This window comes from Toxotes jaculatrix, chromosome 20 (assembly GCF_017976425.1).
Source record: "Toxotes jaculatrix isolate fToxJac2 chromosome 20, fToxJac2.pri, whole genome shotgun sequence".
NCBI lineage: Eukaryota > Metazoa > Chordata > Actinopteri > Toxotidae > Toxotes > Toxotes jaculatrix.
The window spans coordinates 753,583-769,831 of record NC_054413.1 but is presented as its reverse complement, the minus strand read 5'-3'; the positions used below and the strand labels follow the sequence as shown (position 1 = coordinate 769,831).

The 16,249-nt window shown below is 47.8% G+C and overlaps 4 protein-coding genes across 4 annotated transcripts in view; 2 read left to right on the top strand and 2 right to left on the bottom strand.

The window, feature by feature from the left end:
• LOC121200363 (protein NLRC3-like) overlaps positions 1-16,249 on the top strand; it is a 567,821-nt gene that overhangs the window by 512,231 nt on the left and 39,341 nt on the right. The gene's annotated exons all lie outside the window — the stretch shown is intronic.
• tubb6 (tubulin, beta 6 class V) lies at positions 4,917-8,850 on the bottom strand. The gene is made up of 6 exons (XM_041065731.1): positions 8,686-8,850; positions 7,618-7,726; positions 7,407-7,517; positions 6,822-6,937; positions 6,567-6,695; positions 4,917-6,427 (listed from the first exon to the last, which is right to left on the bottom strand). Exons 1-6 carry the CDS (start codon positions 8,740-8,742, stop codon positions 5,609-5,611), a joined length of 1,341 nt encoding a protein of 446 aa, XP_040921665.1. The 5' UTR covers positions 8,743-8,850; the 3' UTR covers positions 4,917-5,608.
• Positions 9,389-11,188, bottom strand: cidea (cell death inducing DFFA like effector a). The gene is made up of 5 exons (XM_041065767.1): positions 11,078-11,188; positions 10,797-10,935; positions 10,562-10,714; positions 9,964-10,136; positions 9,389-9,771 (listed from the first exon to the last, which is right to left on the bottom strand). Exons 1-5 carry the CDS (start codon positions 11,143-11,145, stop codon positions 9,666-9,668), a joined length of 639 nt encoding a protein of 212 aa, XP_040921701.1. The 5' UTR covers positions 11,146-11,188; the 3' UTR covers positions 9,389-9,665.
• hus1 (HUS1 checkpoint clamp component) lies at positions 12,543-16,239 on the top strand. The gene is made up of 8 exons (XM_041065749.1): positions 12,543-12,746; positions 13,069-13,196; positions 13,574-13,750; positions 14,230-14,337; positions 14,491-14,565; positions 14,750-14,849; positions 15,318-15,437; positions 16,120-16,239. Exons 1-8 carry the CDS (start codon positions 12,695-12,697, stop codon positions 16,200-16,202), a joined length of 843 nt encoding a protein of 280 aa, XP_040921683.1. The 5' UTR covers positions 12,543-12,694; the 3' UTR covers positions 16,203-16,239.

Below are 16,249 nucleotides of genomic sequence, written 5' to 3'. Positions count from 1 at the left end.
ACCTCTGCCATCCAATTATTTAGCCCTTATTACAATTTCCTGATGTGGTTGTGGTTCCTGTCACTGAAGCATCCAAACCACGAACTGAGAAAAAAACTGTGGAAAACACAGATACTTGCCAGACGTCAGTGGATCTCGCCGCCATCGTCTGGATCGCAGTGCGATGTCGTCCCAGCGTCCTCAGAGATCCGCACGACAAAATCTAACTTTCCATATTCTAAAGAGAAGAAAAGCAGATGGTCAGTCATCGTCTGCTTCTTAAAATATCTGCGTTTGTTTCTGGTTGATGGGAACGTGGGTGGCGAGGAGGCGACAGCTGCTGCAGCTGCTTTCTAACAGCTCCAGTGAGATAAAACCACACATTGGCTACTATTTCTGATCTCAGTGGTTTGGTCCCTGCAGGATGTGCAGCGTCTACATGTGGCCGAATGTCCAGTGAGTCAAACTGTGACCAGTCCTGCACTTTGTCTCTTCCCTGAGCAGAAAATTCATTTTGTTCATTCGTTGTCACTGATGAAGTTGTGGCAGAAGAAAAAACAAGAAGAAGCAAAAACCCAAATCATGCTTCAGCTGCAAATGATTGTAAACTCAGACTCCTCCTCCTGCAGAAGATCAGCAGGATCACATCCAACAGTAGCTAACGTCAGTCACTCAGATGCAACAGATGCCAAATAACCCTCCAGATCTGCCGGTGAGGAAACCACCAGGCAGCGAGTCACTCACCGAGTCCGTTACTCTGGTGAGCCGCCGCGGGGAACTCCTCGCAGACTTCGAAGATGATTGAGCAAATAGTTTTATGAGCAGACGTCTCTGGATGCTGGAGAGTCAAAGACCCAAAGGGTTCAAATAATAACGTTACTTACAGGTAAAAAGTTAAAAAATTCAGCTTAGTGAATGAGGTCATTTTCCTTGAGGTGATGATTAATAGAATTCCTGAAACAGGCTGAAGGCCTGTCAGCAGGTCTCCAGGTCACCGGCAAAGTCCAGAACTTAACGTCTCTTTGGTGAAAGAGAAATCATAAAACCTGACCCTGTCCAAAGGGACCAAACTCTGAATTCTGCATTAACTCAGAGTGAAATCATTCAGAAGGTCGACAGGTTTTCCACTGAGTCCACATTTCCAAACTTCTCTTCTCCCATTGTGGAAAAAAAAGATAAAACAGTTTGTGATCCTACAGTTTGTGTGTCCTTTGGACGCCAGCAGTAACTCTGACATTTAACTCCATGAAACCTACTTGAATTCATTGTAGGATCATCACTCGGTGTAAAGTCCAGATAACTAAACTGCTCCATTCGTGAGAAAGAAATCATGAACCTGTGTGTAATCCTGTTGTCTGCAGGTCCTTCAGACATCTGGTTTAATCCAGAACGGACACCGACTGCAGCCGGAGGAGCAGGTCTCAGTCCATGAAGATGCTCCTAAGGATCAGCTGCAGGACTTTTCCTCCAGGCTCAGGATCAGCGCGGAGCCCTCCTCCTGTAAACCCTGATTCTGGACTGTCAGGCAGCCGCGGCTGCTCCAGCAGACGTCTGGTGTTTCAGCGACTCTGGTTCCTCCTCACACTCCAGCTGCTGCCTCGCTCTCTCTCCGCCCGGCGCTGCTTACTGCCTGGCTGGAACAGAGTGTGTGTGTGTGTGTGTGTGTGTGTGTGTGTGTGTGTGTGTGTGAAAGAGTGTGTGTCGTGCTCAGGCTTGTTCGCTCAGCCCCATTCCTCTTCCTTCCTCCCTTCAGTCTGCTGCACTCCCGGCTTTTTCCTTTCTCTTTCCTTTCTTACCCACTCAGTGTGTGTGTGTGTGTGTGTGTGTGTGTGTGTGTGTGTGTGTGTGTGTGTGTGTGTGTGTGTGCGTGTGTGTGTGTCCTCAGGAGAGAATGGGGGCGGCTCCTCCTCTGACGTCCCGCCTCTCGAACTGGAGAGCCCCCCCCCCCCCCTCCCCATGTTTACATGCTACTGCCCCTCTCTCACTCCTTACCTTGCTCTCTCACCCCACCACCCTTCTCCCCCCACCCCCACCCCCTCCCTGTTACCACGGCAGCAAGTCTCTGCTAAGGTTCAGTCCCCACATGCAGCTTCACTGAGCCTCGCCAAATTAAAAGCTCTCCTCCCATTTATCTCACTTCTTTAATCTTATTTCCTTGCCTCCTCCACCCTCTCGACCCCCCCGCCCCCTCCCCTGCCCCCGGCCCCCCTCACCCTTGTGGCAAGCGTTCCAATAAAAACAGCTCAGAGGCCCAAGGCATGTTGGTAATTGCCCCATTTGTATAAATGCCCATAAAGTTCAGCAAACAGCAGGAAAGTGCAGCAGCAGTGGAAGCTGCTCGATGTGGACTTCATGTTTAAAATGCACTGATGTGTGTGATGTTACTGAATCAGTTGGTCCTTACATGCACACGATGTGGGGAGGTCCAGGGGCACACGTCCTCCGTCCAGCTTCCATCCTCTCTGACATGTTGGACAGTTCTGTGAATCTGTTCAAGCTTCTGAATGTTGGTTTTAATCTTTCCTGAGCAAACAAAGGAAACAAAGCAGGGAACAAACTCCTTCATCGTGCAGGAACAGGCATTTCTGTGGCAAACTCCCCCAGAGCTGCAGGTGTTTGTAGGCTGTACTTCCTGTGTGTGTCCTTTGTGTTACGGCGCTCTGCCCTCACCAAAGCTAAACAGGAAACATGAAATCAAAATGTTGGTCACAAAAACAGAGATGATTAACAGGACAAGAAGGATGAAAAACCACAGGAAATAAACTTTTCTTTATCCGTTTTCCTGTGAACCAGCAGAAAGTCTGAGGCGGCCGAGTGATGGCAGAGTAAAGACTGCATCCAGCATCAGGATCCTCGACCAGCAGCCTCTGAATATTCAGAGGGAGCGCACAGCTTCTGTAATTGCCAATTAAACCATCTGTCGTACGGCGAACTCGTGTCTTTGGCAGCAGATCTCAGAGCAGTGTTCTCATCAGCATCATCCGCTCATCTGAGCCACCGTGTTACAGCCAGCCACTCAGCACAGCCTCCTCTTCAGCTGCAGCCAATTTTCCGAGGTCACTCGTTGGGAGCAGCTATTTATCTCACAGGAACTTTAACTGACTGAAACACTTTCTCAAAAATCGCTGGCCTGGCAGATGTCAGAGATTTTCACCTTCATGTTTCCTCAAGTTTAGTTTGAGGTGAGTTTGTTTTACAGGAGAGAAGAAACTGAGAGCTGTGAGTTAATGACACACACACACACACACACAATCACACACACACACACACACACACACACACACACTCACTCTCTGGCAGTAAAACCTTGAGGCCGATCACTCAGCCTGTTAACTGCTGTGGAGATGCAGAGTTGTGTTGCAGTGCCACCGAGTGGCCGCTCAGCTGAACAGCATCTCGGGTTGAACCCTTCCTGCCTGGTGAACACACGTGTCATTCAAACTTTGATGAAACGATGACGTCACGCCAGATTATTTTGTTTCAAATATCATTTTATAAGTTTAAAAAGTTTTAAACACATCAATTCTATTTAAATGTGTTTGTTCTAACTAAACACTGATTGAGTTCCAGGCTGTTGTCGTTCCCTGCCATGACCACCAGAGGTCACAACTGTGTTCCTCAGCAGGACAAGTGATGAGATTTAATGAAAGTATAATTTTATTTATTTGCTGTTTCTTTGTTTACATTCTAGGAAAAAAACACAACAGCACTCAGTTTTCATCCTTCATCCTTCGCTGGGTTCAGATCTGGACTCAGATCCAGGATCAGTGTTTCTGCTGTTTCACACGTCATCAAAACATTTTCAGAAAATCAGGAAACCTCAGCGCAGCAGGACTGTTGTTTATTTATTTGTTTTTTGTTTATTTTGTTTTAACTGGTGACCCTCCTCTGCCTTTAGCTGATTGGGCTAAGGTGGTCTTCCTGCTCTCTGATTGGCTCATCAAACTTCTGCTCTGTGTCCCAGCTCCTGTTGGAGAGACGACAGTTAAACGACAGTGACTGTGTGAACGGACTGCAGACACATGGCTGAGCTAACATGTGAGCTCCAGTTTACGTTCATCATTCTCTTTAGTTTCCATTCTGCTGTGGAGTTTAATGAATAGAAATACAAACTGAACTCGTCAGTACAGCTGTCAGGTACAGTGGCACAGTTCACCACTTTGTAGAAGCCTCTTTAGCAGCAGCCACACAAAATAAACACATAGAAAATAAAATAGAATCTGCTACACAAAAAGTGAAGGCGGCTGAATTCGTCTCTGTGAATGCCCCTGCAAAACATCCTGGCTTTAAACAGTCTCTGGTATCATGTGACCAGAAGCAGACGACTGCATGAGTCTGCTGAATACCATGTGTCCCAGAGACACAGACACAAAGACCCACAGACGGAAAACAGATCCACAGACATCAGCTCAGGCCGACAGACGCGAGCCAAGCGGTTTTGTGTTTGACAGTAGCTGCTGCTGCTGCTTCTCTGTTTTTAATCCACAGCACAAACAGAAGTGCTGGGAAATCAACTCTCACACGCAGCAGGAGGATTAACGGGCTGTCGACCGGCTCGTTCTCTCTGTGTGATGTGGTGTTTTGTCCGTGTGGTGAGTTCACGTCCGTACAGAGTGACCTCTGCCAAACTGCTGCTGTTTACTGTTCACGAGAGGAATTCAGCTGACTCCTGATTCTTTAGGAACAACACCGATCCACAGCAGCTGCACAGAAACCCAGTGTCAGTAAAACACAGACTAACTGAAGAAGCTTCTGATCGGTTCAGATGAAGAAGGTAATGTTCACTCACAGCTCAGTATAAGAAGGTTCAACATGTCCTCAGATTCTACACCCAGCCAGGCTGTCGAACCAGGATCAGAACCTTAAAACGTCTGTTCACACAAAGAACTGGACACAAAACACACAGTACAGATGAAGAACGCACAAACACACACATCTAACACTTTAAGGCCTTGAAAGAAGCTTTTATTTCCACCTCCCTTCAGCCACACAACCTGCTCACATGTACAGAAATCACAGTCTGAGAACAACAAACACAACAAACATCTTGATTGTGATTTTGTAAATGATGTGTGAATTTTATCAGCTGTAACCAAACATGTTGTGTTTTCTCCTCTTTGCATTTCTGAAACTGATAAAAAGGTCAGAGGTCGTCGCCTTATTCTGGAACACATTCTCAGGAGAAACCATTTGGATTCACTCATTTCAGAGTCTGAACCTCCTCAAATCAAAGTAAGTACAAATCAGTTAATGCAAGTTGTGAAGTTTGTCGTGATCTTTGAACCAGTTACCAGAGTAAAAGAAAAAAGAACCCGTTGTGGAACATTTGGGTTCTGGATTAGAAAAACTTTTGCAGGTCTATAAAAAAACTTATTCCCTTTAAAAGGAAGCAGAAAAGTCTCTTTAAGAAAAACAGGATTCATCTTAAATACTGGATTTTTGCAGCTGGTGCAAATGTTTAATGTTTTTACTTAAACAAAAGTATCAATGATCAAACTCAGACTAACTAGTTTACGGTCGACTGACTGTCTCATTGTTTCACTACAACTAGTCTGGGCTGTTCTTACTCTGACACCATGACCGCCCTACCAGTGTTGTCTCAGACCTTCACCAGTCGTGTTTGGTCTCCTTACTCGTTCATCTCGTCCTCCTCGTCCTCAAAGTTCTCCTCGCCGTCGTTCGCGGTGGCCTCCTGGTACTGCTGGTACTCGGACACCAGGTCGTTCATGTTGCTCTCCGCCTCGGTGAACTCCATCTCATCCATGCCCTCGCCCGTGAACCAGTGCAGGAAGGCCTTCCTGCGGAACATGGCCGAGAACTGCTCCGAGATCCTCTTGAACAGCTCCTGGATGGCCGTGCTGTTACCAATGAAGGTGGCGGCCATCTTGAGCCCCCGGGGAGCGATGTCGCAGACGGCCACCTTGACGTTGTTGGGGATCCACTCCACGAAGTAGCTGCTGTTCTTGTTCTGGACGTTCAGCATCTGCTCGTCCACCTCCTTCATGGACATGGGCCCGCGGAAAACCGTGGCAACGGTCAGGTAGCGGCCGTGGCGAGGGTCGCAGGCCGCCATCATGTTCCTGGCATCAAACATCTGCTGGGTGAGTTCGGGAACAGTGAGGGCTCGGTACTGTTGGCTGCCCCTCGCCATCAAAGGAGCGAATCCCGGCATGAAGAAGTGGAGTCGGGGGAAAGGCACCATGTTGACGGCCAGCTTGCGGAGATCTGCATTGAGCTGCCCGGGGAAACGGAGCGAAGTCGTCACGCCGCTCATAGTGGCCGACACCAGGTGGTTGAGGTCGCCGTAGGTTGGAGTCGTGAGTTTAAGAGTGCGGAAGCAGATGTCGTACAGGGCCTCGTTGTCGATGCAGTATGTCTCGTCTGTGTTCTCAACCAGCTGGTGGACCGACAGGGTGGCGTTGTAAGGCTCCACGACGGTGTCTGACACCTGGTGGATCAAGATGGAAGAAGCCGTCATGTTTCCTATGTTACACACATGGACGTTTTAATACTTAATACGTATTAAATGGTTCATCTGATGACCACAGAGCACAAAAACGAGGGAACAGAAGATTTCCTCCTCTTACCTTAGGTGAGGGCATGACGCTGAAGGTGTTCATGATCCGGTCCGGGTACTCCTCCCGGATCTTGCTGATCAGCAGGGTGCCCATGCCTGAGCCGGTGCCGCCCCCCAGTGAGTGAGTCAGCTGGAAACCCTGAGGGCAGAATTATTATTATCATTTCACAGTGACGAGGCCGATGACACGTTTCTTTACTGTGTTTGTTCAGTTAAACAGTTAAATGTTGTCGTGTTCTAAATAAAATCCATTATTGCTCTTCACCTGGAGACAGTCGCAGTGCTCACACTCCTTCCTCACTACGTCCAGGACGGAGTCCACGAGCTCCGCCCCCTCCGTGTAGTGACCTTTGGCCCAGTTGTTCCCCGCACCTGTCTGACCTGTAGACAACCGGACAGCACAGAGAGAATCCATCTGTGAAATGTAAAATGATCACTGCGACAGATGGGAACATGCGTGTGGACACACACTCTGCTGGTGACCCCCTTCTCAGGGACAGGAGGACAGACTAGCTGCTGGATTTTATTTCGTGTGTGTGTCTAAGAGACAGAGAGAGACCGACAGTCTCGCTGCTTCTTCTCCGACTGAGACTTCAGTTTAGAAAACAAACGCCAGGCTCATTTCAGTCTGTGCAGATTTAATGCTGGAAGGTTTCACTGCCGCTCCAGCTCTGTCCTCTGTTACTCCTCTGGTTTCATCTTTTTTTATCGACACTCAAATGTTCTTTAAAAATGCTGATTGCAGTTTTAGCTTCTAGTTTTGGTTTTGTCTAAGAGAAACATCTGTAAAGAGCCTCTGTCCTGAATGTTTCAGGATCTAATTCCCTTAAGAAACGCAGGTGATTGTTACCGAAGATGAAGTTGTCTGGTCTGAAGAGTTGTCCGAAGGCTCCCGAGCGAACGCTGTCCATGGTTCCTGGTTCCAGGTCAACTAACACTGCCCGGGGGACGTATTTATGTGCTGCACAAACAGAGAGGAGACACTGAGTGAGCTTCACAGTGTGTGGAGCACACACACACACACACACACACACACCTGTGCCGGTATCTGTCGTACTTACAGGAGGCCTCGTTGTAGTAGACGTTGACCCGGTCCAGCTGGAGAGCCGAGTCGCCCACATAGTTCCCCGCCGGGTCGATGCCGTGCTCATCGCTGATCACTTCCCAGAACTGAGCGAGTCACAGCAGCAGCACAGACAGAAGAAGAAATTCTTCTTTCATTAGAAATTCAACAGCAATTTGTCTTTTTCAGGAACTCTGGATCGTCACACAGTGGAGACGCTCTGATGGTCACTGCCGTCCACTGAAGACATGATGTGCATGAGCAGATGGTTTGGGTGAACTGACCCTTTAACTGATTTATGAACAGACTGCTGATCAGCCTGAGCTCATCTGTCTGACTCTGGCTGCTGTGCTTCATCACGTCCTCACAGTTCAACCTGACAGATCTGATCTGTGGGAACGTCTGAAATCCACTGATGAGTCTGATCAGGAAACCTGGATTTAACATGATGCTGTACACACACACACACACACACAGACACAGACACACTCACAGACACACACACAGACACAGACACACTCACAGACAGCTGCATATTGCTCATGTTTCACTTTCTTCTCTGACTGAAACCACTGCTCCGACCTTCAGCCCTTCAGAGAGAGAGTGTGTGTCTGTGTGTGTGTGTGTGTGAGAGAGTGTGGTGTGTGTGAGAGAGTGTGGTGTGTGTGTGTGTGTGTGTGTGTGTGTATGTGTGTTCAGATTCCTTGAATAGTCTCACGGTGGTTCACAGAGTTCACTCCCCCTCACCACTGTGATGAGTTTATTACAGAGAAGAGTCCAGGCTCATTCATTCACTCACTCACTCATTCATTCAAACAGCTGTCCGTTATATTCATTACTGATCTCAGTTCAAAGGTCAGGACTGATGATACAGGTCTGATGTCAGGTTTTAACCGCAGAACACGTGACAGTGACTCGGGACTCTGGACCCGCTTCACACACACAGTTTCTCGCGCCGCTGTTTCACGCGCCCTTCTTTCCTTCGGTATCACAGAGGTGTATAATTCGTGAGAATGTGCCCGGTCTGGATGCAGAGTGTCGGTGAGAGCTGTGAACGGCTCCGTACCTTGGTCCCGATCTGGTTCCCGCACTGTCCGGCCTGGATGTGAACGATCTCCCTCATCTTTCTTCTCTCCTCCGGTCGCTTGTCTCTCCGTTAGTCCTCTGGGTTTGTCGGTCCTCCGCCGCCGGGTGCCGGTGAGCGTCTGTTAAACGGCGGCGCGCGACCAGCTTCATCTCCTCTTCCTCCTCCTCCGCTCACGCGCGTTCACGAGACCACGCCCTGAGGGGAGGGGGAACCCATGGGATCCCAAGTCCATCCTCCATCGGGGTCCAGTTTGTCCCACTCAGCATAAAACATGGTCTGCTGTGTTTGGTTGGGTCACGTGGGTCTTGTACCTGTGGGACAGTGAGACTCTCATTGGTCCATTTAAATACAGGAATTTTCCTCCGGTTGAAAAAAATCCACGTTCCTAAATTTTCAGTTTGACTTTTCCCACAGTGACTTTGCTCTGCAGTGTGCAGAGAGGAATGAGGAAGGACATGTCCTCTGTCCCAGACGCTCCGTCAGAGAGACGATGATGAGGCGAGGGTCAGCTGCTGCTGAGGCCGACAGCAGTGTCGCCTTACGCACAACTCAGAGCTATAAAACAGGAATTCACCGGCCAGGCTGTACATCTGCTCCCTGTGTTAGAGATCTTTTGTTTTTTTTGTAGATTAAAGACTTCGAAAAGGTTTAGAAAATCTTTATTTATATTTTTGATTTACAGAAACATTTCGATCAGTGTAACAGCTTTACAAAGTTAAAACATCCAGAAAAAACGGAAAATGAAAAGAGGAAATAAAAACTTTACAGTTAAGTATCCAGACAAATAGGAAGATGTTTGAGCTGAGAGAAAACAGAGCTTACAGGAGGAAAACTTTTTAAAAGAATGGAATTCAGCCCGTTTCCTAAGCACAGACTGATGGACCGGATTCACCCGTTTCCTGCTGCAGGGTCGTTAAACTCTTCCTTGGCAGAGCAGAGTGTGAGACGTTCACGTTAAACTAACAGCAGTCGTCCTCTCCGGTGAACTGCAGTAAGGAGGAGGATGTGTAGAGCAGCAGCTGACCTGCCAGCCTGGTCAGGTAGGTGAAGCAGCGCAGCACCGACCTGACAGGAACACACCGATTACAGACTTTAATTATCAGACACCTACGGTCACATGACACATGGCCAACTGCATCTGCTGCAGAAGATCATGTGTTACGGTCGAAAGCTCCGGGACAGTTTATAAGTGAACCTGGTGCTGAGATTGTTTTAATTATTGGACTCGTGAAGGAGACCAGCTCCAGGTCAACTCACCTGAGCACGTGTTTCATGGTGGTGCATCTGAAGTTGTAGGACAGCGTGTGGAGCTCGTACAGAGTGGCCTTGATGCTGAGGCAGCACAGGAAGTCTTTAGGGTGCAGCTTGTACAGGTCAAAGGTCAGTTTAGCGATCCCATTCCTCTTTGGCTGACGAAAGCTCGGTAAGATCTGAAACATCCAGAAAACAAAACCCGGACGTGACGCTGCGGAGATCCGTCACCAACACTTCGCTCCGCATGATGACAGCAAAATAATTCAGCCGAGTCAGCAAAGTGTCCTCAGCCCAGAGCCACACAGGGAAACGTTTGAATGTGCTGCCATCATGTGGAAGAACTGAGGAACATGACGGTTTGCTTCAACATAAAAACCTCTGCAACTGTGAGTTCAGTCAGAACCGTGTCCCTGTCCTCATCAGTCCACGGTTCAGTCAGAACAGTGTCCCTGTCCTCATCAGTCCACCGTGTCCCTGTCCTCGTCAGTCCACCGTGTCCCTGTCCTCATCAGTCCACGGTTCAGTCAGAACAGTGTCCCTGTCCTCGTCAGTCCACGGTTCAGTCAGAACCGTGTCCCTGTCCTCGTCAGTCCACTCTCACCTTGTTCTGTGTCCACATCTCTCCCTTCTCCAGCACCATCAGCGGCGTGTTGTTGGGCAGAGACTGGAAGAAGTCCTCTGAGTCCACCACAGTCCCGTCCTCCTCCAGGACCAGAGTCAGAAAGTGGCAGGACAACACAAACACCCTCGCTGCCTGAACGAGAAGGTAAAGGAAACCGGCCACTGAGAGTCTGAGCTCTGAACCTGTGTGAACATGAATGTTTGCTGCATCACACCTGCTCCAGCAGCTCGTCCACAGAGGAGGCCACCACACCCCGCCGCCGCCTGCGGCTCTGGGTGCACACGTTAAAACAGCGAGGCTGAGCCGAGGGCAGGATGTGCCGGGAGATGGTGGTCTGGACCGTTGACACCGACCTGCCAGGTTAACGAAAGGAAATGAAATCGGTAAAATTTAAAGGCGAAGTCCGGCGGTGTGTGTTTCTGCATGTGCAGAGCCACAGCAGGAGCCGGTGGACTCGGGGCTCGGAGCCTCGGTCCGTCCGGGTTCTGAACCCACCTCACCAGGGTCTCCGGCAGCAGAGCTTTGGCGTACTTCACTCCGGACTGGATGGACAGCGGCGCCATGGTGATGCCAGTCAGACTACGAACTGGAGAACCGGGTCCAGACCCTGAACGGACCAGCTGACCGAAAACTACACACGAGCCCTTTATTAACAGGGACGGCCTGTGATTGGCCACTGATCCGAGCAGAGAACCAATAGGACACAGAGCTGCCTCAACTGCTTCATTCACACAGAACATGTACAACTCAAGTGAAGGAAAACACACAGAGCTGAAGAAGCATCACATAAAACTGATCACATATCATTTCAGCTATTGATTATTATTACTATTATTATTGTTGTTGTTGTTGTTATTGTTATTATTATTATTTTGAAAGGGACTCAAAATACAGATAATATAAATCACTCACAGAGACGTACAGACTGGGGCACCTGTGATACAACTCAGGTAGACCAAGAAGCCTCCAGGAATAAAATAAGATTTACATGACAGCTGTATTAGAGCTTTAAAGCCCAGCTTCGACTGCTTTCATGCACAGGAGATAAACACGTCGCTCAGTGAAAGAGTCCCTTTCTGACTCTTCTTCCTTCCCTGTGTTTACGATGTTTGTGTTAAACAGTGGTGGAAGTGTTCAACTCTTTTACTGCAATGAAAAAAATACTCTGATACAAGTCAACGTCCTACATCCACTTCAGTAGAAGTATTATCAGCTAAATATACTTACAACATAAAAAGTAAATGTACTTTTTCTGCAGAAAATTTAAACTTTGTAAAACTGAAGTGTAGCTGCTAAAATGCTCGTTCTGAGGTTCAGTTGTTATTTATCCATACAGTGGCTGAAAAGAACAGCATTTCCCTCTGAGGTGTTGTAATAATTCACCTCACTCTCCACTCACCGTTCTTTGGGCCCAGGTTGCTCCTGTGCTGAAGGAAAAGTCTGAAAACTGACTCTGGTCCAGATATTTAAGGAGCTTACGGGGGAATCCAGCTGGTATTCTGTTGTTTCAGACTAAGTGAGCTTGGAGATTAGGGAGAACGTTTTAATTTGCAGGCAAACAATAATCAAACCTTTATTCACAACACCCTGCAGAAAGAAGTGGACTTACACACCGGGAAAGGTCAGCCAGAGAAACTGGGTTAGTTTGGTCCGTCTCTCACACACAGGACCATTATTACTGAGGTGATCAGGACCCTGTAGCCTTCATAACACACGGTGTTGTTTTTATTCTTCTCACCTATAAAAACAGTAACATCTCAAATTCACGATGGTTCATGATGGTTCTTGTTTTACAGCTGAGTGTGTGTGTGTGTGTGTGTGTGTGTGTTTCTGTATGTGTATGTGTGTGTGTGTAGTTTGAATGAATGAACAGGTGTGTAGATAAATACACAGGTGAAACACATTTAATTTAATTAGAACTGGATCAGAGAATCACGGAGACCGTTTCACAGAAGTGAAGGTAGATCATCAGGAACTGTTAACACACGGACGCTGGCTGCTGTTTCCGCCGGACGTCGGACACTGACGGACCGAACACCCGCGGTGCGCTTCAAACTTATTCCGCTGAACCTTTCACCGACTTCAGGATTTCATTCACGGCCACAGCTCCACATGAAGTTTCGAGGGAAAATCATAGACGTCGCATGTCTCAACCACTTCACCCGTGAGTGGCTTTAGCTGCGGAGCTGTTAGCTTAGCTTCCAGCAGACACGAAAACCTGCACGTCTGTGCGGGACAGCAATGTCCCAGTGTCCCGCCACAGACGATTCAGACCCCGTCTTTAAGTTTGTCCATTCTTTAAGTTTGGTGTAAGGTTAAAAAAACCTTAATAATAATAATAATAATAGTAAATCGCAGCCCTGGGACTGTGGCACAGTGGGAACGACACACAGCAGCAGCAGCTGTTTAATCTGACCTGGTTTCCGTCTCAGGCTGAAGTTATATTTGTGCCGGTGAATAACTTTGTCCCTCTTCATCCTCACCAGGAGTCATCACCACCATCTCAAAGCTGACGAAGATGTGCGTCCTGCGCCTGACTCCGGACAACCTGTTCTTCGTTCTGTCTGGTAAAGTGGCCAACGGAGGGGTCAGCATGTGGTGTGAGCTGTCACAGGTAAAGCTGCCACACATCCAGCCCAGCGTGTCACCTGCCGACAAATAAACCTGTCTGTGCTCGTTTTTATTCCACTGACCAGTCAGCTGATTGTTATCGGAGTCACAGCTCAGGAGAGCAGCAAAGATAATGTCTGTGTTTGGCACCGAACACTGTGACACCCTCTGCTCTCTTTTTATGGTCTGACCAACAGTAAACACGTTTACTCTCAAATATGACAAAGAAAACAAAAATCCTCACGTCTGAGAAGCTGAGTCCACAGAATGTTGAGAGACAAAGAGAGACAGTGACATCAGAGTCAGGGACAGAAAATAAAACTGCAGCTGTCTGCATGGGACTCAGGTGAAGTGTCTGTCTGTGTGTCTTTGCTCCCCCAGGCCAACTTCTTTGATGAGTACCAGATGGAGGGTGTGTCCTCTGAGGACAATGAGATTTGTCTGGAGGTGACTCCTGAGAACCTGTCCAGAGCCCTGAAGACGGTCCAGAACGCCAAGGCCGTCAAAGTTAAACTGACCAAGAAGCACTGTCCCTGCCTCACCGTCGCTGCAGAGCTGGTGAGGCACATTTCTGAAAAAGCTCAGCAGCAACATGCAAACACGCCACCACTGTACGTCACCACAGACTGTCCTGCTGCATCCAACCATGTCAGGCCGCACATTCCTATCACTGAGAAGTTGATTTGGTGAAATGACTCATCGCTGTGGTAGTGATCAGTCGGTCGGGTCGTGTTTGATCACAGCAGCTGTTTCAGAGAAACCGCTGTAAAAAGCCTCTGTAGCAGAGGTGACACTGGACTTTGACTCCTCAGTCCTCATGCTGCTCTCTAACTGCTGGACGTGGAAATAAGCAACTGTTTAATTACAAGTTCAGCATATTATCTGAAATGTTATGTCAGTGCTGTGTTCACTGTTTGTTGCTGCTGAAAATAAGTGGCCAAAAAACTTTTATTGTAGGTTTAAACAGTTCAACATTGCAGAGCTTTGCTGAGTTTGAGACACCTAACTGAACGATGTCCTCCCTTCGTTCTGTCCAGCCCACCCTGTCCAGCATCAGCCGAGTCGTCACCCATGACGTCCCGGTCGACGTCATCCCCCGGAAACTCTGGCATGAATTCAAAGAGCCGAGCATGCCAGACTTTGATGTAAGAGACTTCTCCAGGGACAGAAACACGTCCAAATACTTTGACATTATCCTTTTACACACTTTTAGCTTTTTAAGGACAAACTTCAGAGGATAATTTGTCTTCTGTTTAAAGTGCAGTGCTAAAGACATGTTGTTATGTCTGTCCTTGCAGGTCAGTATCTACCTGCCTCCTCTGAAGACTATGAAGAACGTTGTGGACAGGATGAAGAACCTGTCCAACTTCCTGGTAGGATCAAGGCTGAAAAAAAGATCAGTCTGATTTAAAATTCATATAAAGTATTAACTTCATCTTAAATATAAACCTCAGAAGTTTTTATAATCAATTACCTACAGTTCATACCAAAGCTCAGTTTGCTCAGTGTTCAATTAAAGTGTGTGTGTGTGTGTCTCTCTCTCTCTCTCTCTCTCAGGTAATTGAGGCCAACCTGAGCGGAGAGATGAACCTGAAGATTGAGACAGATCTGGTTTCTGTCACCACTCACTTCAAAGACCTGGGAAATCCTCCGTGGGGTAAAAACAGTTTTTTTTATGTTGCTGTCTCCTGTGTTTTTTTTCATGTCATCAGCACGGAGGCATGGATGGAGCATCGATCTGTCCAGACTGAAACGTCTCAACAGCTAGTGGATGTCTTGAGATTAAATTTAGTGCCTCCCTTGACCTTTCATCCAGCACCAGCATGTGGGATTTTATTTTATCCATCACTTTAATTATTGACCAAACACCTGTTGAACCAGTTAGAAAACACCAGCAGTCTGATATGCAGCACACAGACGGCTGACATTACCCCGTCCTCGAGATTACGAGTTCTTTGTGTCAGGATCAGCAGCTGCTAGAATTCTTTTCTCCGAGCTCTGAAGGAGCTCACTGTGGTCCAGGTTCCGGTTCCATGATCTGGATCCAGCCCCATTCTGGGGTAAACATTTCACATTCCTCCTCCACCTCTCTCCCTTCACCCCTCTTGTCTTCCTGTCCCTCCAGGGGACGACGCCTCACAGGACAGCAACGCATCTCAGGCCATGGCTGAGGCCAGAGTAGACATCAGGAGGCTGCAACAGTTCCTCATGGGACAGCAGGTCAACCCCAGCAAGGCCATGTGCAGTAAGTCAGCTCACAGCTCCTCATCCAGGTGCACTCTGGGATTATTCATGCATCATGTTATCAGCATGATAACAGGAGAAACAGAATGTGGAGCTGATGCAGGAAAATCCGGATTCACCGGAGCTGCAGCAGGAAAATCTGCAGCCGTGAGACACAAAGACGTTGTGAAGTAAAAATCCCACAGCTTCAGAATGGAAAACATCCTAGATTCAGCTCCCTGAGCCATTTAAAGCTGATTAAGAGAACAATAAGAAACTTTACATCTGATTTATGATAATGTGGGCCACACCTGATTTATTCCTATCCCCCAGTAAACCTCAGCGATCAGGACGGTCCCTGCTGGTTTATATAAATCATCTACCTGTAGAAAGTATTTATCAGAAGAATGAGACTATCACCTCTACCACTAACCATAGTAATATAAACAGTCACAGTAATATTATTATAAATCGATCCTGTTGGGTAGCTGGAGAAAGTTTCTGGGGAATGATCATATTTCCTGCTATTTTCATTACTGATTCATGTGACAGTTATTTTTTAGATTTCCATGAACCTGTACACACACATTCATGTTCCCCTCAGGATGAATCCCTCTGAGTGTTTGAGCCGACACCACCAAACGGTTCACACCTTAACCTTTACTGAAATATTTTCCACTGACATCGACCTGTTTTCCCCTCAGATATCGTCCATCAGACCGTCGTCCACCTGATTCTGCTGCATGAAGACGTGTCGCTCCAGTATTTTATCCCTGCTGTAGCATAGACGACCTGCACACTGCACGAGTTGTTTCTGCTCACTGCAAAGGAATG